Source organism: Papilio machaon, chromosome 9 (assembly GCF_912999745.1).
Source record: "Papilio machaon chromosome 9, ilPapMach1.1, whole genome shotgun sequence".
Taxonomy (NCBI): Eukaryota; Metazoa; Arthropoda; class Insecta; order Lepidoptera; family Papilionidae; genus Papilio; species Papilio machaon.
The window spans coordinates 1,243,172-1,267,170 of NC_059994.1; the positions used below are offsets into that span (position 1 = coordinate 1,243,172).

Sequence of the window (23,999 nt, forward strand, 5' to 3'; positions counted from 1 at the left end):
CTACTCATCTTACTATAAGCTAATCTTCCATAACTTTGACAGTTATGATATATCATCAACCTGCCCTTATGGAGGGTGGGCACAGTATGTACTTCTCCATACATCTCTATCAGTCATATCTGAATTCACTTCCTTCTTACGCATATCTTTCACACAATCCATACATACTTTCTTTGGTCTTCCTCTACCTTTATAGCCAACATTCAATCTCATTACTTTTGGAAAGAAGTTCCTTATCGCGCGTTGTGAAAGGGGGCTAGACGGAAAAAATTCTTACGAAAAGTTGTCACGACACTTTTTGCTATAGTAAGTATGTTAACGACGAATGAGCGCTACTTCACCATGGCAATGACGTGACAATATATAACGAAAATTCATAGAAATAAAATGTACTTCCTGTGAAGACTTAAGTTTTTTATTCATAGAATAAACATTGGTTCCTTCACTAATTAATCGAAAGGAACTTCGTTCCATCCGGGTGTCCCTTAACACCTAACACCTAACACCTCTCAAGTTTTTTTTTCTTTATATGATTATCATACTTACGCATAATATATCCAAACCAAGATAACAAGCTCTACAGCGGTTCAAAGTAAGCTGCGCGTGCGCATCTTTCGTATACTTTTACGCTCTGTTATATTTAAAATTGTGTTCAACGCCACCAAGAGCTACAAACATACCAGTGCATTGAGCTGAGCCTCTTTCTGAGAGACGGATGTCTGCAGACGAGCTCTCTCTTCCTGCAAACCTCGAACATTGCTGCTCAGAGACTGCAGCTTGCCTTCACCCTTGCCTTGCTGCTCTGTAGCTTCTTTCAACTGCTTCTTCAGAGATTGTAACTGAGATTTGTAATCATCCTAGAAAAATTTAAAGGTAGTTCGTGATTAAAAAAAAATATTTCCAATTGCCATCTCTTTCTTTTTCTTATAAAGAACTATATCAATATGTTATCACACAGGCGATAGTGAAATATGTAATTGTTACCTTTTCCCTTTCAATCTGACAGACTTCGTGCATCAAATTGCGAACACCCTTCTTAATGAGTTCTGGATCAACGTCAATGATTTCATTCCTGTCTTCTGAATGGTCACGACCTGGAATAAGAAATATATTAAAGTCTACATTTAAAAAAGCTTATTAAATTTAATTAAATATGTATTTTTTTTTCAATTTGAAATAAAAAAATATCACTGAATCTCCTGCCTCCCGCACTACAGTATTTCTTATCCATTTACAATGCAACATTTCCTGCGCTCAAAGCAAATCAGAATTTCCTACCCCTTAAGTATGGATTGTAATTTTTTTTAAATGGTCTTTAAAATATATATATTTTTTTAATTCTTGTCTCTGTTTATCTATTACTTAATAAATTAAATAAATAGATATAATTTTAAATATATTGTAAGATATTTGATGCAAAAGTATTTTAAAAGAATTAAACTAACAGCGAAATAATGAATTTAACTCTACTTCATAATAATCCTCGCTGTAGTATAAACTCAAACCGAACGTAAATAAACAAAAATGTAACAAGAATGTCAGACGTTCCGCAATGACGGATGGAGAGAGACTGCCTCGAGCAGCAGCGCACGCTTCCTTATAAAACCTTTTGTGAGACTACCCTCAACAGTCCTAACAATATGTATAATATTTGGATGGATGGATGTTTATTGGAAGGTATCTCGAGAACGACTCAACAGATCTAGATGAAATTTGGCACAGATGTAGAACATAATCTGAAAGAATACATAGGCTACTTATAATTTTTCAAACGGAGTCATTGACAGCTAGTTGTATTAACCTCTATGAGGGCTGTATCTCCTGGCAGAGCTGGTGATGCGGCGTGAGGTGATCAGTGTACCATCAGGCTGCACTCCGCAGACACGCCGCAATGTATGAGCAATAGACGACAGCCGCACCTCCGTCTCACGCCGCAGACCCTCGCTCTGCGACAGCTGCACTTCCAATCCACGAGACCGGCTCTCACAAGCCGACAGACGAGTCTGATGTGATAAATATATGTAGCAGTCTAAGTGTTAAATGTAATTTCAGGTTAAAAAGGAACCATTTTTGACATTTAAGACTGAAATCTTTATCTATATATATAAAAGAAAGTCGTGTTAGTTACACTATTTATAACTCAAGATCGGTCGAACTGATTTAGCTGAAAATTGGTGGGCAGGTAGCTTAGAACCAGGAAACGGACATAGGATAATTTTTACCCCGTTTTCTTTTTTTTTTATTCCGCGCGGACGGAGTCGCGGGTAAAAGCTAGTATTAGATATATTATCTCTGTTTTTGTCAAATAGAATGAAAGGGACGACGATATGTTTCAGAGATTTAGATCTCAGAAACCAGTAAAAATTAAGATTAGTAATATTGATGGCTGTTTTTGACTTTTTCCATTTCGTCTTTGTCATCATCAGCTCACTATACGTCCCCACCGAGGGGCTCGGAGCCTACCCCTAGTTAGGGGTGACTAGGCCATAGTCAACCACGCTGGCCAAGTGCGGGTTGGTTGACTTCACACATATCATTGAATTTCTTCTCAGATATGTGCAGGTTGCATCACGATGTTTTCCTTCACCGTAAGAACATCGGATAAATGTACATATGTAAATCGGAAAACCCATTGGTACATGGCGAGATTCGAACCGAGGACTTGCAGGTAGCAAGTCAAGTGCTTAACCCCTGAGCCACCGACGCTTTCGTATTTCTGATGATCTTTAAATGTATCAATTAATTTAAATTCATAATAAACACCTTTAGTTCTTGTATCTGTTGTGTAGCATCAGCGAGGCACACCTCAAGATTGTGTTTGAGTTCTTCCAGACGACGTTCTTTGGAGCGACAATCCTCCAAGCGAATTACAAGCTCCTGATAAAAAAAACATTAATATAAGTTTAAAAAAAACTTGTGACGTCACAACAATCATTTTAGCACATGCAATTAGTTAAAATATAAATAGCGTCAATATTCTAAGAATTAAATTAAATTTTACATGGAAATATATAACGATTGTTACACACTCTATAGGCCATTGCGTGAAACAGAAACAATTAGTTTTTTTTTTTAAAACTGCCACCTAAATTCGCCTAAATAGCGAGGCGACCGTTGCCCATTGACATCTACAAATTCAGATGCGTTGCCTAACTCTAATCAAACGGAGAAGGGGACGCAAAGAAAGATGATATTTGTCCTTCCTATACCGTCTCCTCTTCCGCCAAATCCACTTACCCTTCGCATTCTTTCCTAATAAGAAAAGGGTGGGAAAGGAAAGAGGGCCAAAATTAGGCCTCCAGTTACAGCGCCATCTATCGCACTCTCAATGCTTAGTATACCTGGTCTCTAGCACGACAGGCTTCATCCAGGTCTGCGCAACGTTGTCTAGCACTACCCAGGTCCGCCCGAGCAGCTTGCAGCACAGCTTCCAGTTCTGCACATCTTCTCTTCGCTGATCCTGCTTCATTCGCACATCGCTCACGTTCTTCGCTCTCGTTTTGTAGCCTGTAATTAATAATAAGGCGATTGTAGACAAAAATTACGAGAAAATATAGTTCCTAGAGTCGTCTATTTGACTCAATTAAGACGTTTTATTGTGCTGTCTATGTACAGTGTACATGTAGGTCATACAACTTTTTATTTTACTAGCTTTTACCCGCGACTTCGTCCGCGCGGAGTTAAAAATAGAAAACGGGGTAAAAATTATCCTATGTCCGTTTCCTGGTTCTAAGCTACCTGCCCACCAATTTTCAGTCAAATCGATTCAACCGTTCTTGAGTTATAAATAGTATAACTAACACGACTTTCTTTTATATATATAGATAAGTTATATGACCGTGTATAAATGTTTTCTGATATCTTGGTGGCTTTAAATTTAACACGAGTGCGCAGAACATAGTTTTAGTTATGTTGGATGTAGCGAAGGGCACTACATAGTACGGTGACCTTGAGCAGTGAAGATATTTGAAAAGTGTTATACCTGGATTGCATTTCTTTGAGGTCGTGATGAGCCTGCTCGAGCGCGGCTCTCTCCCGCTTCAGCTGGGCCTCCGCCCCTCGCAGCGCCCTCTCCGCCGCCTCGCCCCCGCCCTCCGCCTCCTTCAGCAGGGACTGCACCCGCCCTAACTCTGACTCCAATGCTGCACGAGACTCTTCTAGACCTGTTATAACTCAAGTTAGTTACTTCTGCATTTCAGAAATCATAGGTACCCTATGTGTTATAGATTGTTTTCTATAGACATATGTAAAGAAAATATATAATAATATATAATATAAAGCAATTCTAACATCAGTATTTAGTCTGTAGAAATATTAGAAAGGACTGTAAATGTTAATGTCAAAGAATAAAAAGCATTATTTCAAATAAAATTTAGATATTTTTTTCGTGTTAATTAAATGTGGTTTCTTTTTTTATAATCAGGAATACGAAAACATCTTATATATCTACAGATTCCGGAGATACTTTCTAACAAACATCCATCCATACATCCATACTTTCCTATTTATAACTTTATTAAGATGTATACATTACCGGCAATCTTATGATAGGCGTCGTCTCTAGCGCGTGCGGCGTCACGTCGCTCGTGTTCAGCACGCTTGACGTGTTCGCGCAGGTCACGTCCCGCTGCACTCAGCTTGTCACGCTCCGCACTGCAGCACGTCAACTGACGGCGCACGTCAACCAACTCTTTGCGCAAACTTTCCGACTCATTCTCCACTGGTATTAAAAAAAAAAACTTGATTTTAATTGTATTCCCCACAGAGTAATATAATAGCAAAAAAAATGAATGAAATGTCTATCTGTTCAAGTCTCTGTGTTAAATACTAACACTCCTTGAGTTTTCTGAGGGCGTCCTGTAATTGCACATATGTGCAGTCGTACTTGTCCTCAGCGAGTGCGAGCTGAGCGCGCAACTCCTGACCCTCGCGCATCGCAGCCTCCTTCTCCCCGTGCAACTCCTTGATGCGGACCTCCAGTCGACCGCACTCGTCCTCCAATGACGCTCTACGTACAAAACGAATGAATCAAACAAATTGATTATTAATAGCTCCATCTCCAGCTAAACATTTGAAAATAAATATTAATTTTAATTACAAAGAGCCAGTTAAAGTATCTTAATATATAGTCAACAAAGTCTATATTCGCACGGGCGTTTTTTTAACGCGCACTTAAAAAGTGTTCAAGCTCATTATTGGGCGAAGAAAACAAGAGTGATTTTAAAGCGTTCGTCGCTCGAAAGCCACCAACATCGAGCATTTAACGTGACGTTAAAAACCCGCCCGTGCAAATGCGTTCTTACACACATAACTTAAAGCTGTAGTTTTATACGGTTAAAGATAAAAGATTTATATAAGATAGATAGATAATTAATTTAGATAGATAAAAAATTACAGAATAAAAGATAGATAAAAAATTTACTTTTTGACTTCCATTAAGAACTAGAAATAAAAATAGAAAAAAAGGCAGTAGTATTAAGTACTTGGTATCTTCCAGTTTATTCTTGAGTACGGCGAGGTCGTCTTTGAGCTGGTTGTTGGCGGCGCGGTCCTGCTCAGCTCGAGCGGCGGCGTCGCGTCTCACACGCTCCAGCTTGCCGCGCTCGCAGCCCAGCGCTCGCATCGCCTCCTCACATCTCTCAGCCAGCGCCTGCTGCTCTTGATGAGCTACAGGATAATTATAATAATGAAGCCTTTATTGCTGAACATTTTCTTTACAAAGTTTTTTTTATATACTACAAGGTGGCAAACGAGCAAGCGGCTACATGAATTAACCGAAATGGCGAAGCGACCGCTGCAGATGCGTTGCCTACCCTCAATCGACGAAGAAGGAGACGCACAAAGAGAATATTTAATAATAATAATAATAATAATAATAATAAACTCATTTAATCCATTCAGAAAGCAAAACATTAATTAGAAAGTAAACAATAAAAAAGTAAAAACAAAAAAATAACAAACATGCTGAAAGGAGGGAAAAAACACAAAAACTATTAAAAAAAAAAAAATAATAAAGAAGCAACAAGCATGCACATATTAACAAGTATAAAAAAAAAATCAAAGTTCCTACTAGGTTTGCAATGCTGAATGGACAAGGCCTTTACTCAGCATTGTGCTTATTTCTTTTCAGAAATAAGCGCTGATATTCTGTAAAAGCCTGTACGTCAGTGCGTCAGTTACAGCAGTAAATAATTCTTAATTCTCATACATGTATAAGTGAAATTTAACCTTCCTATGCATCTCATCCTCCATCAAATCCACATCCCCTTCCCATCCTTTCCTTATAAGAAAAGGGGAAGGGAAAGAGGACTAAAATTAGGCCTCCGGCACCACACACCTCACGGAATTACTTCCTCTTCACGTCTGTCTTCTGTGTGGTCGTTTTAGATATTAACATTCTTAAATAACAAAAAAATACATTTAAACCGGTGACTGTTATCCTTAATCTATGTTTGTCCTAGGACAAAGGTCTCCTCTAAGGATTTCCACTTGTCTGTCCCTGGCTTCTATCGTCCACAAACCTGCAACTTTTTTGAGGTCGTCTTTACACCTCTTTATCTGCCTTAATTTGTTTCTCTTTCCCTGTCGTGGGTACCATTCTATAACCAATCTAAACCATTTTTCGTTCTTTTCTCTCATCATGTGTCCCGACCAACGTCATTTTAGTTTTCTAACAGTATTAGTTATATTGTTAAATTTTATTTTTTCTTTATTATGTTTTAATATTGTTATATCTTTAAGCCTTACTCCGAGTACGCTGTTACCATCATTTAAATGGGAGGAGTCAATAAAAAAAACTATCTGACTAAACTCAAGAGGCGCCCTCTTGCGTTTAACCTGGCTATTATCTTCAAAAAAACAAGTTTTAGTATATTATTTCTACTAAATAGTAACTAACCCATCAACAACGCCTGTTGCTTGTCGTTTTCAGCTCGCAGCATGGCCTCGTCGTGCTGCAGCATGAGCTGGTCTCTGATCGCCAGTAGCTTCTTCTCTCTCTCCCTCGCGCTGGCTTCAGATGCTTCCTTCTCGCTCGTTAACGTAGCTATAGTCTGGTTTAGCTTATGTTCCAGAGCTTGACGTAGTTGTTCCTAAAACATGTATTTATTAAAGTCCTTTTTTAGGGTTTCTATTTTATAATCCTTAATGTCACCTGTGACTCTGTCCGCATGGAATTAAATAAAAAACTTAATCCATTCCATCCATTCATCCATCCATCTAAACTTTCGCATCTATATATATAAAAGAAAGTCGTGTTAGGATTTAGCTGAAAATTGATGGGGAGGTAGCTTAGAACTAGGAGACGGACATAGGAACTTTTTTATCTTGTGTGCATTTTTTTTTTATTCCGCGTGGACGGAGTCGCGGGTAAAAGCTAGTTTATAATATAAGCAAGACAAACATATAGACTGAATATATATTTCGTCGTACCTTCGTCTCTAACTTTTTACCCACTGCGATTTCTTACCTTTTCCTCTTTAAGTTTGGTGATATTCTCGTTGGTGGTGCGGTTGATGTTGGCGATGACCTGCTGGTACTCCGCCTCCTTCTTGCCGGACTGCTGCTGCATGCTGTTACGAGTCTCACGCAACTTCTTCTCACTCACCTCCAACTCCTTGCTCAGTCTACTTATCTGACCTGGTTCACGACGAGATAGCGCAATAGAAATTAAGCCGCCCCTAAGTTTTAGTTCAAATCCACACTAAGGGAGTCCTTAAGTTAGAATTTTAAAACTCTGAATGTAGTTACTTTAAATCCTAAGTAAAATAAGTAACTAAAATATTCATTGAAAATGTCATTGAATTTATTGACTTCTTAATTTACTCTTCCTAGTTCTCAGTCGTACCTTTAGCACTCTCCTGTTGCAGCATAAGATCCTGCAGCTGCTGGTCTAACTTGGCTCTCCGGGACTCTGTATCTTCTAGAAGGTTGGCGGTATCGAACAATGCAGCTTCTAACGCGTCCTTCTCCGCGCGTACTCCCGCTAATTGCTCGTGTAGATGTTGCTTGTCCTTTTCTAAGTTATCTAGTGCCATCTGGAAAACGAAGAAGTAGTAGAGAGAGAAGTGGAGAAGAAAGGAATTTGAAGATATGCAAATTCTTTTACAGGCGTCAAGTAGAAGCAATTCCGCGTTTCGTTTGATGAGTGTGGTACCGGAGGCCTAATTTTAGTCCTCTTTCCCTTCCCACCCTTTTCTTTATAGGAAAGGATGGGAAGGGGGAGTGGATTTGGCGGAAGAGGGGACGCATAGGAAAGAGAAATATCCTCTTTGTGCGTCCTCTTCTCCTTTGATTAAAGTTAGGCAACGCATCTGCATTTGCGGATGTCTATGGGCACCGGTCGCCTCGCTATTGCGGCGAATCCAGGTGACAGTTTGCTCGTTTGTCATCTTAGGATATAAAAAAAAAATCTTGAATATATCCAAAAACACAATAGACATAACGATGTTAGTTAAGATGTCAGGTTCTTGGCTTATGTCAAAGAGATGTACCAAAATCACAAATTAAAATCCAATTCTAGGTATTCCATTGGATTTCGGGCATAGAGTTATTTCACCTGCTTTTCCTCCGCATCTTTAACATGTTGGTCAATGGTACGATTGAGTCTCGAGATGGTTTCAGCTGCCTGCTCGAGACGCTGCTGCAGCCGCATCATCTCCTCACCTGCAGCCTCTTTCTTGCGACCCAGTGCGCTCAGCTGCGAGCTCAACTCACCACGCTCTCTGTATCAAGAAGACGAATGAAGATAAAGTAGCTTAATCTTGAAAATACAGATAATTTCCTACAAACAGTATGCTAACCTGGCGATTTGTCTCAACTCCAGTTCCACCTTCTCCCTATCAGCCTCCAGGAACTTGATCTTCTCGTAGAGCGAGGCTTTGTCCGCTTCGAGCACCATCCGGGTCTGCTCCGCTGATAGTAGCTCCTTGCGCAATGAGCTCAGGTCTGCCTGCAGCTCTGATGTCTGACCTGATAGTGATGATCTCTCTTCTTCTAACTACAGGAGCATAATAGAAATTTTATATCAGTCTTTATGAGGTAAAAAAGAAGACTAGATAAAAGAGAAAAAAGTCAAGGGAAAGCTGGAAAAAACTTAGCAATACATATTACTAAATAGTTTTGCTTGAATGTTTCTGGTGTAATGTTTTCATAGTAAAATATTCTTTATTTTTAACAACATAAGAGTTAAACTCACTTGTTTGACCTCATCCTGAAGTTTCTTCTTGTCGCTCTCAGCATTCTTCAATGCAGACTCCAACTTCTCAACCAGATCCTGCAGATCGCCGCGCTCCAGTATCGTTCTTTCTAGTTCTATTTCCAGTTCACCTGGATTACAAACAATTATGTAATCCTTTCATCTAAATCCTAAAACATCTGTTATCTACTTTTCTTACAGTTCGATGACACACATCCATGACAAGATCTTTGTGTGAATCTTTTGACAAAAGATGGCGCTTATGTGATATTGAATTTTAGTTCCACTTTTGCCCACCAGGGTTAAATAAGTTTATTGCACTACTAGCTGTCGCATTTATGCCAAATTTAATAAAGATTAGTTGTGCTGTTCTGCAAATACCTTCTAACATCCATCCATACATACATTCAAACATTCGCTTTAGTAATATTAGTAACAACATTTATATTTAAGAATATTTGTAGGAATTCTTCATGTTAGAAATTTGTGTGCTTTCTACTTACTCCTATGCTTGTCCATCTGTGATAATATAGAGTCAGTGTCCATCTTGTGCTGGTCGAGCAAGTCGCGAGCTAACGCCGCCTTGTTGAGCTCCTCGCGCACTGACACCAGCTCCGAGCGCAGGCGGGATGAGCGCTCCTCCTCACTCCTGCACACAAACTGGATCATAAGACGACAGATAGAACTTTCTAATAAGATCTGGTGTAAAATTGCGACGGAGCTTTTAATAGAAGCAAAAATTGTGACGTCATAACTCTAAAATCAAAAACCTGTGACGCCATAGCTATAAAATAACAAAAATTGTGACGTCATAGCTATAAAATAGAAAAAATTGTGACGTCATAGCTACAAAATAACAAAAATTGTGACGTCATAGCTATAAAATAGAAAAAATTGTGACGTCATAGCTACAAAATAACAAAAATTGTGACGTCATAGCTATAAAATCAAAAACCTGTGACGTCATAGCTATAAAACTACAAAAATTGTGACGTCATAGCTATTGTGACGTCATAGCTATAAAATAGCAAAAATTGTGACGTCATAGCTATAAAATCAAAAACCTGTGACGTCATAGCTATAACATTACAAAAATTGTGACGTCATAGCTATAAAATCGCAACAAGTGTGACGTCATAGCTATAAAATAGCAAAAATTGTGACGTCATAGCTATAAAATCAAAAACCTGTGACGTCATAGCTATAACATTACAAAAATTGTGACGTCATAGCTATAAAATCGCAACAAGTGTGACGTCATAGCTATAAAATAGCAAAAATTGTGACGTCATAGCTATAAAATAACAAAAATTTGACGTCATAGCTATAAAATAACACAAATTGTGACGTCATAGCTACAAAATAGCAAAAATTGTGACGTCATAGCTATAAAATCGCAAAAGGTGTGACGTCATAGCTTTCAAAAATACAAAAATCAGGTAGACTAAAACATAGCTTAAAGATCATTTAAATATCGAAGGGGGTGACAATGGAGATGACGGCAGACAGATTCATTTGAAGGCCTGAAACCAGGTGCACCGACCCTATGTAGGTGGGACAAGGTCAAGGAGATGATGATGATGATCATCATTGAGATGATATGATTAAAAGTGGAGGACTAATTCCTGATATTAGAGCACTAAATTAGGTTAATTCTTTTAAATTATACCTCAGAACAGATTCCCTGTTAGTAGCTTCACGTTGCAAATGATCCACTTCAGCATTTAGAGATCTTTTCTCGTTCTCCAGAGCCTCTATATTCTTCTCCAGTCGTGAGTTGATCTTCTGAAGTTTTTCATAATCCGATGTTAAGGATTCAACCTGATGGTAGAAAAAGGATATAAATAGGCCTATTTTTTTGTATTATTCCAGATTATAAAAGCTATAAAAGATCCAAAAAGTGTTAAATAATAAATATTTTACCATAGCATTGATTTCAAGTCTATTCCTTTCTAGATTGTTCTTGTCACTCCGGAGTGTTTCCACTGTCTTCTGTAAGGAGTCGCGCTCCTGTACCACTTGATTTAGATCTGCATTCGTTTGATCCAATTTAACTGTAAAAACAAACATTTTAACATGTAAACTAGCTGTTGCTCGCGACTCTGTCCGCTTGGAATTAAAAAAAACTTAATTAGTAGTGTATGTGTTCTTCCACACTATGTTCTACACCTTTCCCAGCAAGAAAAATGCAGCCGTTCACGAGATACTTTGTTACAAACATCAGTTCATCCATCCATCCATATATCCAAACATTCACATCTATATATATAAAAGAAAGTCGTGTTAGTTACACTATTTATAACTCAAGAACGGCTGAATCGATTTGACTGAAAATTGGTAGGCAGGTAGCTTAGAACCAGGAATCGGACATAGGATAATTTTTATCCCGTTTTCTATTTTTTACTCCGTGCGGACGTAGTCGCGAGTAAAAGCTATTTTATAATTTATTCTAAATTAGTAAGATATTTTCCAGTAATACTGCACTATAATTTCAAACAGTCGGCTTTCTTACAAATGTTTCATACCTTGCAAGTCGTGTACTTTGGTCTCCAGCGACGCGATATTGTTGTCTGCGACGTCGCAGTGTTTGCGACTCGTCATCAGCTGCTCGCGACTGTTCTGTAACTTCACCTGCAACAAAAATATACTAAAAAATAAAAAATAAAAATATATATATATATATATATATATAAAAAACAACGTTCCTCCTTCTTTACAGAATAAGCATTTGATTTAGTTACCGGACAAAAATATTAAAATATTATACTTAAATGCTGCTATGAATACAAAATCTCAATAATATTAAAAATGCGAATGTTTAGATGGATGGATGTTTGCTTGAATGTATATCCGGAGCGGCTCAACGGATCTTGATAAAATTTGGCACAGATGTAGAACATAGTCTAAACTTATTAAGTTTTTTAATTCCACGCTGACAGAGTCGCGGGCGACAACTAGTTTAATCGCACAAGATACGAGTATTCAACAAAGGATATAAAATCTATTTCAGAAAATACACTCGAACCTGGATAAGTGAAAAAAAATATCGCGGTCCTTTAAGCTTTTGCTTTTCCAGGTTCTTCTACACTTCAATTTGTTTAAGACGTAAGTGGGCACAGCAATGCCCCGGCGAGATAGGTTACCTGTAGATCGTGGATCTGTATCTGATACTTGTGCAGCGCTGCCTGTAAAGCAGATATTGTGCTCTCTGCAAACGCCGTCGCATTCGCTGATTGTGGCACTGCGCGCTTCGGTGATCTAAACAATCGTATATTGCACAATTTCAAGATTTTATAACCTTACTAATATTATAAATGCGAAAGTTGGATGGATGGATGTTTGTATATGAAGGTATCTCCGGAATGACTAAACAGATCTTGATGAAATTTGGCACAGAACACATAGGCTACTTATTAAGTTTTTTTTTAATTCCACGCGGACAAAGTTGCGGGCAAAAACTAGTTCTATCAATAAAAGACAATAGCAAACTGTAAAACAGATAGGAAAAAAGTAAGTCAATTAAACAAACTAATATCACATGTGAATATTTCGTTACATGAAAGAGACAGAAGACTTATGAAGGCACGAGTAAGAGCATGAAATGTCGAATTTACACGATAAGCAAATTGACATCTCTCTCATATGACAATATGTACAAGCAGTGACAATTAACTAACCTGTCAGAAGTGATATGCATGTGTGTGGGCGCATCAGTTTCAGAGTCATGTATGAGAGCGCGCGCCACCTCCTCCAGCGCTGATCTCATCACGTTGGCTTCCGAACAGAGAGACTCCGCGCACTCACAACGCTCCTCCTATATATGGATACTTTTTTAGCATTTTTAATTTTTCTTTTTAATTAGACAAAGGTACTACTAAATACAGCCACAAATCAAATGATTGTACCCTTTTTGAAACATTATATTTAATAAATAAATTCGAAATCTACTAGTCTTCTAGGTAATAAAAAAAAATGGGACCCATCTGCAAGCACTTCCTTTCGATTAAAATATTTTTTATCAAAATCGGACCACCAGGGGCGGAGTTTCGCGGTAACACACATAAAAAAAAAAAAAACAATCGAATTGATAACCTCCTTCTTTTTGAAGTCGGCTAAAAAGAGAATCACATCTATTCAGTAAAATGTTTCCTGTGAACTTACAATACCAGCCAGTTGTATAGTGTGTTGACTAAATATACCTATCTCTTTCTCGTATATGGTTAAACTGACCAATGCCTGCAGCTCTCCTAACAGGCGCTGTATACGTGCATCCCTCTCCCTCAACTCTGACGTAGCGGCGTCCCTCTGTGACGTCACATCACGGAGCTCCGTACGTAATGTGTCCACATTCACACTTGGAGTAACTGGTAATTGCTGATGAGTCTCAGGCTAAGAAAAAAACAAGAAAAAAAATGTTATGCTTTATATTAAATACTAGTTTATTCAGGAAATATCAAAAACGATATGTAACAACGAAAATAACTGGTGTACTGAAAATAATAGATAATCTGAACAACCAATAGCCTAGGGGTGAGAGCATCCAATCATGTTCGACGAAGCTTTGAATGCTACTAACATCTACCCTCTAAAGAATTTTGTTGCAAACCATATCCTATCATAAACATATTAGATTACATGTTGTCAGCTAACAAGCTGATACATGTGTCAAATAGTTTGGGAGATATCTTGTTTACCAAGTTTTTGAAAGAGTTTATTGATGGAGCCATTACTACATTATCTGGGAGTTTGTTCAATGCCACAACTACTCTGTTTGGCAAGAAATGCTTCATTGGGTTTCTTTTGGCTGAAGTTTCCCAAAGTTTCAAGGGATGGCCATGTAAGCATTCATTTTCATTTAGTTTATACATGTCTTTAAGGCTGGTCACATCGTAATAATCAGTAAGGAATTTATAGTTTGTAAAGATAAAAGAAACGTCAAAATACATTAAAAAAAAAGTGCTAATATTTACAAAGTGTATACAAGCTAGTAAACAGTAATAAAAATCTATAACCTTAATATCTTGAGTAGCGTATGCTGTGATGGCATATCCACTCAAAGTTCCAACTAAATCCCTGGTAACTGAATCAAAGTCGTTCTTCACTTTGTACAAGTCCCTCTCAGTATTGGTCTGCAGGTCAGAGAAGAAGCGCTTCACAGCTACCACCTCCCGCCACAGACTCAACAGACGATTGTGCTCGCTGGAGTAGTAGTCATTGAAAGCCTAGAAATTTTCATACTATTAATATATACTAGTAAATATAAAGTAGTCAAAAGGTGATTTAAAACGTACATAGAGTGCCCCAAGTAGCGGTTCAACAGTTATAAAAGAATCCTTACATTTAATGTTTAACCGTTCACAATAGCCAAGAGTGCTGCACTTATTCATCAACAGTAATAATTAGTTTACAGCCAGTTATCAATCAACTTAGTATATTCAGAAGACAAAAACTGTTTTAGTACCCCTGAACAATATAATAGTTGTCGCCCGCAACCCGTAATTTAAAAATATCATAATAAGTAGACTAAGTGTTCTTCCAGACTGTGCCAAGTTTTGTTGAAATCTCTATAGCTGTCCTGGAGATACTAACATCCATCCATCCATCCAAACATTCGCATTTAAAATATTAGTAAGATATGTAATATTTCAACTATAACAACACTATTAATATTCTTACTTGTTCCTCATCTTTCCATTCATCTTCCTTGATGGCCATCTCATCGCGCAGAGCCTCCCAATCATTGGTCAGCTTCTGCAAGTCACTGGTGAGAGCTTCATTCAATTGATGGGACTCTTCTAGTTGCTCCCGGAGTAAGTTGTTTTGAGACACTAGCTTTTCACACCTGGAAGACATTAATTTTAAATTAAAACAGACATTTTTCACTCTGAACAAACTTTGATAATACAAATAATCTTAAGTGTAAATTAAAATTTTTTTGCTATGCTACTCAAAATTATAAGTACAATAAAGTTGAACAAGAAACAATTTTGTTACATTCCTACTGATTGTTAAACATAAATTATTTTAATCAAATATTAGGTCCTTACATATGAAATTGGCGTTTTTCGTACTGGCCACTTTAATCACGAATTTCTCCTCTTTGGTAAGGAATTCCAAATTCAAATTTGTACAGCTATAGACTCATGTATTTGTGGTTCGATGACCGTCATTCATTTGTTTTTTTTCTTCTGTTTTTTCTGTTTGCGTCACTCATTTTACAAAATGGAAAACTTAAAATATCGCATTATTTACGAGTACGATTCCGTCGATTCCGCCGTGGCACTAGTGCTGCGGAAACGACTCGAAGGGTGAATGATGTGTATGGCGGTCGTGTTGCAAAAGAAAACACAGATCGTTTTTGGTTCCAACGTTTTCGTTCTGGAAATTTCGATCTGCAGAACAAGCCCCGTGGACGGCCTGAGACTCAAGTTGATAATGAAGAGTTAAAGGCTATTGTGGAAGCGGATCCATCGCAAACCACGTCCGAGTTAGCTGCAGGCTGCGATGTTAGTGATAAAACTGTTTTAATTCACTTGAAGCAAATTGGGAAGATTAAAAAGCTTGAAAGGTGGGTACCTCACGAATTGACTGAAGCAAACCGGCAAACGCGCGTCGACTGTTGCGTTACATTACTAAACCGGCACAATAATGAAGGTATTTTAAACCGAATCATTACCTTTGATGAAAAATGGGTTCTTTACGATAATCGGAAGCGCTCAGCGCAATGGTTGGATCCTGGCCAGCCAGCCAAATCCTGCCCCAAGCGAAAATTAACCCCCCCAAAAACGTTACTTGTAAGCGTTTGGTGGACTAGTGCCGGTATTGTTCATTACAGTTTTCTCAAATCTGGCCAGACAATTACGGCTGATGTCTATTGTCAGCAATTGCAAACCATGATGGAAAAGCTAGCGGCTATACAACCTAGGCTGGTCAATCGCTCCACGCCACTGCTGCTTCACGACAACGCTAGACCACACACTGCGCAACAGACGGCTACTAAATTAGAAGAGCTTCAATTGGAAAGTCTAAGACATCCTCCGTACTCCCCGGACCTTGCTCCAACAGATTACCATTTTTTTCGAAATTTGGATAACTTCTTGCAAGGGAAAAAATTCAACTCCGATGGGGCAGTCCAAATCGCCTTCAAAGATTTTATTGATTCCCGTCCGACTGGTTTTTTTAGTAAAGGGATCAATGAATTACCTATGAGATGGCAAAAGTGCATAGAAAATAATGGTTCATACTTTGATTAATTAAATATATTACATTAAAAAATATTCGACTTTTTGTTCCTCCCATACAAAACGCCAATTTCATATGTAAGGACCTAATATATTAATTACAACATTAAATTTCTGATTATGGTACAATTTTGAAAACTTAATTTACCATCATATTTCAATACTTACTTGCGTTTCTCTTCATCGAGTCTTCGCAGTGCAGTCTCCAAGTCTGTGATCCTCTCGTCTCTTCGTGTATCGGATGACGAGGACGAGGACGCGACCGGCGCCGGAAGAGCTATGCACGTCTTGCTGGGCTGATGGTACGAGGGTTCGCTGCGAGGAGTAGACTCCGCCATCTGATTCTCCAGTTCGGCACATCGTTGCTTATATTGCAGGACCTAGTTCACGATTTTGTTTTTTTGTATTTTATTGAAATGTATAAAGCTTTTATACAACAAAGTACTAGAGTTAGTTTAGTACTTTGAATTGCTTAGAACGCTGAAATTTAGAATGATTATTTAATAATTTTATAAGTACTATAAAATCGATTAGAATTCGAAATTTCCAAAAAAATTCAAATAAACAGATGACATTTGACAGAAAAACAAAAATAATGCAACGAAAATGTTGCCATTCTGCCAATAGTAAAAATATCAAATGGTTTTTCTTTCTTTCTTCTTTCTTTTTCAGAAAAATATATTAATTAATGAGAATTTAAACCTTACCTTTATGTGTTAATAAAAACTTTTTTGAACGTCTTATTTAAACTTATGGTACATGTTGTATGTATATGATATACAATGGTTTGATGGCGGCGTGATCACTTAAGAAACTTAAACAAAACGTAAACCTTTGCTTGAAGTCTTGATACTAGGGCAGCTTGGCCTTGTTGTGCGCGGCGGTAAGCATCAAGTCTTCGCCTATGGTCAGCGGATTCACCAGCCAGTCGCGCGCGAAGCTCTTCGTTCTGCCGTCGTAAGTCACTACCCGCACTCCCCGGCGAATCCATCTCTGGAGGACTTTCTGCCTTCTAACAAAAACATCAAGTGCTCTGCAGTAGTACTAAGTGTTTGTCACAAATTATTATTGACTTAAAACTCACCTCCTTTTTCAAACGCTGATGAGGGAGCGTAGAAGGTCTACGGCCTATAGGAGCACGAGCGCTCCTCGGCGTAGTCAATCCTTCCCTCGTAGGTAACTAAAATAATTACAAAATTGAAATGTTACAAATAGAAATTGATTTCGGATACTTGGTATTTAGACAAAACAAAATAAGAATTGACCTGAAAGGAAACTTTCTTTTTTATTTTACTTTTATGTTTCACATCAAAATGAAAACAGCGAGATGATTTAAATTCCATGTACATTTTATTTTAACTAAAGAATTTTAAGCAAATTCCTAAATTAGACACAATAATACTTTAAAAAACACTACAATAACTGGCAACATACACAAGTTTAAATAAAGAAAATCAACGATTTTTTAATAAAACAATGAAATTGCACCGAGTTACGCCAAGAACAAACGCGGCATAGGCTTCCGCGGGGTTGTAGAAAATGGCTATCGGCCTAGGCATCTAATTATTACAACCCACACCTAGTTCGTTGCCTATATTTACATCTAGGGAATGAAAACGTGGGGTTAACGAACTGTTTTATGCCTAGAGATTTTAATAAGCAACTGCCGATATTATAATTCTAGTTTATATACGCACGATTCATATAATATTTTTAAGTAAATACAAAAAGGCTAAAAAGCCGGTCGAGATTATTTACTAAGTGATATTAAATTTAGAACTCTGAAACAAACATACCTTATACTATTTATTCCAGTCATGATCGTACTATAATTTTGTAAATTATGCATAATCATTAAACAATTATTTTAATTTATATTACGTATGAGAAAATTACTTATCTGCCATTGAAAAAAAAAATTACACAGAAAAAAGATCGCAAGTGATAATTATGAGTCACAATCGTGCACCACACGGCATCGTTCGTTGTATTATGTATTGATAATCCGTATCCTAGCAACACAATCAGTACAAATAGAGTTGTGATTGTGAAGTAAATAAATAAAAAAACAAAAACTCAGAGACTTAAATATTATAAATGCGAATGTTTAGTTGAATAGATGGAGGGATGTTTGTTTGAAGGTATCTCCGGAACGACTGAACCATTGATGAAATTTGGCAAAGATGTAGAACACAGTCTAGAATCTATAAGATATATAAGATATTTTAGTGAGTTTTTTTTTAAATTTATCTATATATATAAAAGAAATTCGTGTTAGTTACACTATTTATAACTCAAGAACGGCTGAATCGATTTGACTGAAAATTGGTGGCTTAGAACCAGGAAACGGACATAGGATAATTTTTACCCCGTTTTCTATTTTTTTTATACCGCGCGGACGGAGTCGCGGGTAAAAGCTAGTTTATCATAATTTCCAACCATCATTAAAATGTGTAACACTTAAGTATAGGAAGGAAAAGATTTAGTAAAGACAAATAATGGATTTGTAAAAATATTTAAAAGCAATAATTCTTACCCGTATCAGAACTAAAATACAGGTTTCCTGTGTACATTTCTCACACTATTGCCCATACCACACGCACAAAAGAACGCCTGTCATAATTATAGCAGCAGTTTGTATAATCGATAAATTGTGCGCATTTTTTCAAGTCATGTTACACTAAAAAAGCAAAAAGTGTGTGATACCATTGCAATGGGTTGATATACTGGTAGAGTTTTCGATTTTAGTGTACCTTTAGGGTGATACATACGTTTCGCTTCACTGCCCTCCCCCTTTGTAATACACTAGGAACTGATAACATATATCAAAATTACCATTGAATGGAAATTGTTTACTCCTATTAACAAATTATACATAACTTTTTTTTTATCTCTCAATCCAAATTATATTATTACAAGCAATTCGATATCGTTACTCAAATGAAATATGCAAATGCAAAGATATTACAATCATGTATATATCTGTGTAAGTATAGTAAGTTCGTTGACCGATATGATGTACGATTTTTGCGATAAAAATTGTTCCTAAGATTTACACATTACGCTTTCTTTGATTAATCTATATTAATCCGTAGTAAAAGATGTCAGCACAGTATTAAAATTATTAATTAACGTTATGTTACAAAGTGCGAAGACGATTAATATACGCTTTAAAATGTTTATTAACTATTATTCTGCCACAAAAGCTTGTAAAAACCTTCCCATCGAAGGATGGTTGGCATATTTAACAACTACGTTGATTTTTTTTAATTCTAAGAACGAGTAGCAACAGATACTTGGTGATTCAATCAACATTGTTGTGGCTGACAAAGTTCAAAGCGCGTTGTTTATAGTTAAAGTCCGAATCTTATCAAATATTTCTCCGCTGTACGAATAACCAAGTATTCATTTTATGTTAGAAAAATACATGGCATCAATACGGTCCAAATTAATCAGATGTTTTACATTTAATGCGGTCATTGACACAAGTTATACCTATCTAATATAATATTATGTTTTGTTGATTTGGAATTTAAAACAATAGTAAATTGATAAACCTCTTTGGAATTCTGCTCGTAACTTTCAGCTCGAATTAACTAATATTTCATCACCAACCTGCCCTTATCCATATGAAGGGTCGGCACAGTATGTACTACTCCTCCATATATCTCTATCAGCCGTTATATCTGAATTCACCCCCTTCTTACGCATATTCACACAATCCATCCATACTTTCTTTGGTCTTCCTCTACCTTTATAGCCATCCACATTCAGTCATACTGATATCAAATTTATCTATATTAATTTAATTCTTTTATTGTTAGTTTAATGCTATATTTTATTTAATTATACCCGTAAAATGTTTAAAATACAGTTCCATATAAACACTTTAACATTAAGTAAAAAAAAATAACTTCCTTATCTATGCACCACTAAAATTATATCACAATTAAAGTTGTAAATTAGTTTGCCGAAATTCCTATACAACGGTTATTGCTTCCAGAGTCGCGTGACGACAGGGAACGAAAGGAACTGGGTCACAAAAGCTCATCATTTACGATGCCAAATGATAAAGACGGATTATTAAAACGACCATGTGAAAACGTCGCTCGTGAAAGGGAAATTAGGGAGCGTAGCAACGGATTTGTTAGCTGCTACATCGCTCTACGCGATATACTACAATACGCAGAGCTACGTTTTTGTAAGTATAAGAAAACTAGCTTTTACCCGCGACTCCGTCCGCGCGGAATAAAAAAATAGAAAACGGGGTAAAAATTATCCTATGTCCGTTTCCTAGTTCTAAGCTACCCACCAATTTTCAGTCAAATCGATTCAGCCGTTCTTGAGTTATAAATAGTGTAACTAACACGACTTTCTTTTATATATATAGATGTAATGAACAAAATGCTCTGTGCGTTTCCTTGAAACATATGTATAAAAATAATTTTACAAATTTCAACGCAATGGAAATTGACAATTACATAAGATGGTCGTTTGTAATTTGTAAAAAAATACCAGACGTTATTATTAGGTCCTTACATATGAAATTGGCGTTTTGTATGGGAGGAACAAAAAGTCGTATATTTTTTAATATAATATATTTAATTAATCAAAGTATGAACCATTATTTTCTATGCACTTTTGCCATCTCATAGGTAGTTCATTGATCCCTTTACTAAAAAAATCAGTCGGACGGGAATCAATAAAATCTTTGAAGGCGATTTGGACTGCCCCATCGGAGTTGAATTTTTTTCCCTTGCAAGAAGTTATCCAAATTTCGAAAAAAATGGTAATCTGTTGGAGCAAGGTTCGGGGAGTACGGAGGATGTCTTAGACTTTCCAATTGAAGCTCGTCTAATTTAGTAGCCGTCTGTTGCGCAGTGTGTGGTCTAGCGTTGTCGTGAAGCAGCAGTGGCGTGGAGCGATTGACCAGCCTAGGTTGTTTAGCCGCTAGCTTTTCCATCATGGTTTGCAATTGCTGACAATAGACATCAGCCGTAATAGTCTGGCCAGATTTGAGAAAACTGTAATGAACAATACCGGCACTAGTCCACCAAACGCTTACATGTAACTTTTTTGGGGTTAATTTTCGCTTGGGGCAGGATTTGGCTGGCTGGCCAGGATCCAACCATTGCGCTGAGCGCTTCCGATTATCGTAAAGAACCCATTTTTCATCACAGGTAATGATTCGGTTTAAAATACCTTCATTATTGTGCCGGTTTAGTAATGTAACGCAACAGTCGACGCGCGTTTGCCGGTTTGCTTCAGTCAATTCGTGAGGTACCCACCTTTCAAGCTTTTTAATCTTCCCAATTTGCTTCAAGTGAATTAAAACAGTTTTATCACTAACATCGCAGCCTGCAGCTAACTCGGACGTGGTTTGCGATGGATCCGCTTCCACAATAGCCTTCAACTCTTCATTATCAACTTGAGTCTCAGGCCGTCCACGGGGCTTGTTCTGCAGATCGAAATTTCCAGAACGAAAACGTTGGAACCAAAAACGAACTGTGTTTTCTTTTGCAACACGACCGCCATACACATCATTCACCCTTCGAGTCGTTTCCGCAGCACTAGTGCCACGGCGGAACTCGTACTCGTAAATAATGCGATATTTTAAGTTTTCCATTTTGTAAAATGAGTGACGCAAACAGAAAAAAACAGAAGAAAAAAAACAAATGAATGACGGTCATCGAACCACAAATACATGAGTCTATAGCTGTACAAATTTGAATTTGGAATTCCTTACCAAAGAGGAGAAATTCGTGATTAAAGTGGCCAGTACGAAAAACGCCAATTTCATATGTAAGGACCTAATATGGACCTAACAACTGGTACAAATTTTATAGCAGTTAAGAATAGATATGTGTGATTATCAAACGCGTGAACACTCGCTTTCGCTTTAGCTAATTAAGCTGACCGACGATAACAAGCCGCTTACCGCGTGACCTGAGTAATGTAACATGTTTGTGATAAACACATCAATAAGCGAATTCCAAGATTGTTAGCGAGAAAATTCTACGTGAGATGCATTCCAAGAAAATCCTAATTGAATTTAAATAGAGTGTAATTCAATTAATAAAACATTTTTGTTGTTTAGAAAGTCTTGTTTTTCAATGACAAATATGTCAAGAAATGGTAAATTATCCATTTAACTGAAGAACAATCTCATTATTTAAGGAATGGTTGAATGTATTTTTACATTTGCGTAAAAGTGTAAATTGGAATAAAGTTTATCTTTCGCATTCATTGAATTAAAGTTAATTTTATTTTGGAAATATTCCGTGCTGCGTGTTCATAATAGAAACTATCTTTACTTCCTTAAACTATTAATTTGATGTTTATATTATCATCTGTGGTATGCGAATGCGCTGTAAATATGTCATGAATACAAATTACACACTTCAAAAATGTACACTTCCGCGGTTCGTGAGTCTCGCATGTCCCATCCACTAACCAACCTCGCGAACTTCCTTGTCGTAAATAACTTTTTATGTCACCTGTCAAAGCCGCCATCTTGACTCGTGATTTACCCGCCAAAATTGAATTATAACTGTCAAACGCAAAGCTATATTACCAGTGACCGTTAGTGCTTTGGAATAAAGCCGAAAATACGATTTTTCGAATGTTTGGAGTTGGCAAAATGTAACGGAGTAATGTAAAAAAAGGGAGTCGTCTCCATATCGATTGTGCCACCTGGTGCTTACCTCCGTCTCGATTCGTCGGCAATCGGTCGGTAATCGAGTTCTCAAATATTCGAAATGCTGAATCGAGTGATAGGCTGCTTGAATTAAAAGTTTCGACTGTAATTCATTGGTTTCTACGGAAGCGAACAAAACAGTACTTTATACTTTCTTGTTTATACAGTGCAGAGAGATAATTACTCGTAGTTATTCTAGACTAAATATGTATAAGTGCAAATGTGTTTAATAAATAATTGCATTATAAAATAGACTTGTGTTTTTCTTCGAGAAGAAGCTTCCACGAGTTTTATCACTTTATTTAACTGACAATTTCTATAAATAAAAAATCTTATCATTTCTCTTTATTAAGGGCTCCAAGATTCGTAGGCCAATCGCGACGCTGCTATAGTTCATAAAAATTCATATAGATATGTATAATAAATTTTTCCTACAAAATTGTCTGTGGTAAATTACTCAGAACGAATCTTTGGCAACAATCTAATAAAGCAATATAATTTTCCTTAGCAAAGATAAAATTGCCTATATTTTTTCCTTATTTTACAAAATTACTCAATAACATTTTATAGGTCGTTCAAACGCAGCAATAACGTAGAAGATATTAATTTCGAATACGAACTTTACGAAATTTTTATTTGTGCTAGCACGCAATGCAAATTATATAGATAAATCGATTTTAACTGTTACCCTTAGTATTGAAAGGTTCAATTTTCAGTCAACGGATTTTTACTTTAATTTATGCTAAAAATACAGAACTGAACATCGTGGCGATCTTTGGGGGAGGCCTATGCCTATGCAGTGGGCGTCACGTGGCTGAGAGGAAGAAGAACCAAACTTAGATTCATTTTGCACTTCAATAAACTT

The 23,999-nt window shown here is 37.0% G+C and overlaps 1 protein-coding gene across 1 annotated transcript in view; it reads right to left on the reverse strand.

Moving 5' to 3' along the window:
- The window catches only part of LOC106712825 (rootletin), a 39,873-nt gene that overhangs the window by 9,142 nt on the left and 6,732 nt on the right, over positions 1-23,999 (reverse strand). Inside the window, exons 2-28 of the mRNA XM_045679459.1 lie at positions 17,522-17,617; positions 17,270-17,449; positions 16,606-16,817; positions 14,873-15,038; positions 14,209-14,418; positions 13,427-13,585; positions 12,874-13,010; positions 12,340-12,454; positions 11,722-11,827; positions 11,120-11,250; positions 10,866-11,017; positions 9,700-9,845; positions 9,197-9,327; positions 8,802-8,998; positions 8,558-8,723; positions 7,847-8,036; positions 7,469-7,638; positions 6,899-7,091; positions 5,484-5,667; positions 4,833-5,008; positions 4,535-4,720; positions 3,983-4,163; positions 3,342-3,507; positions 2,764-2,877; positions 1,802-2,003; positions 985-1,094; positions 681-857 (exon numbers count right to left, since the gene is read on the reverse strand). Of these exons, the coding sequence (XP_045535415.1) occupies positions 681-857; positions 985-1,094; positions 1,802-2,003; positions 2,764-2,877; positions 3,342-3,507; positions 3,983-4,163; positions 4,535-4,720; positions 4,833-5,008; positions 5,484-5,667; positions 6,899-7,091; positions 7,469-7,638; positions 7,847-8,036; positions 8,558-8,723; positions 8,802-8,998; positions 9,197-9,327; positions 9,700-9,845; positions 10,866-11,017; positions 11,120-11,250; positions 11,722-11,827; positions 12,340-12,454; positions 12,874-13,010; positions 13,427-13,585; positions 14,209-14,418; positions 14,873-15,038; positions 16,606-16,817; positions 17,270-17,449; positions 17,522-17,617 (4,353 nt within the window). The remainder of the gene's footprint in view (positions 1-680; positions 858-984; positions 1,095-1,801; positions 2,004-2,763; positions 2,878-3,341; positions 3,508-3,982; positions 4,164-4,534; positions 4,721-4,832; positions 5,009-5,483; positions 5,668-6,898; positions 7,092-7,468; positions 7,639-7,846; positions 8,037-8,557; positions 8,724-8,801; positions 8,999-9,196; positions 9,328-9,699; positions 9,846-10,865; positions 11,018-11,119; positions 11,251-11,721; positions 11,828-12,339; positions 12,455-12,873; positions 13,011-13,426; positions 13,586-14,208; positions 14,419-14,872; positions 15,039-16,605; positions 16,818-17,269; positions 17,450-17,521; positions 17,618-23,999) is intronic.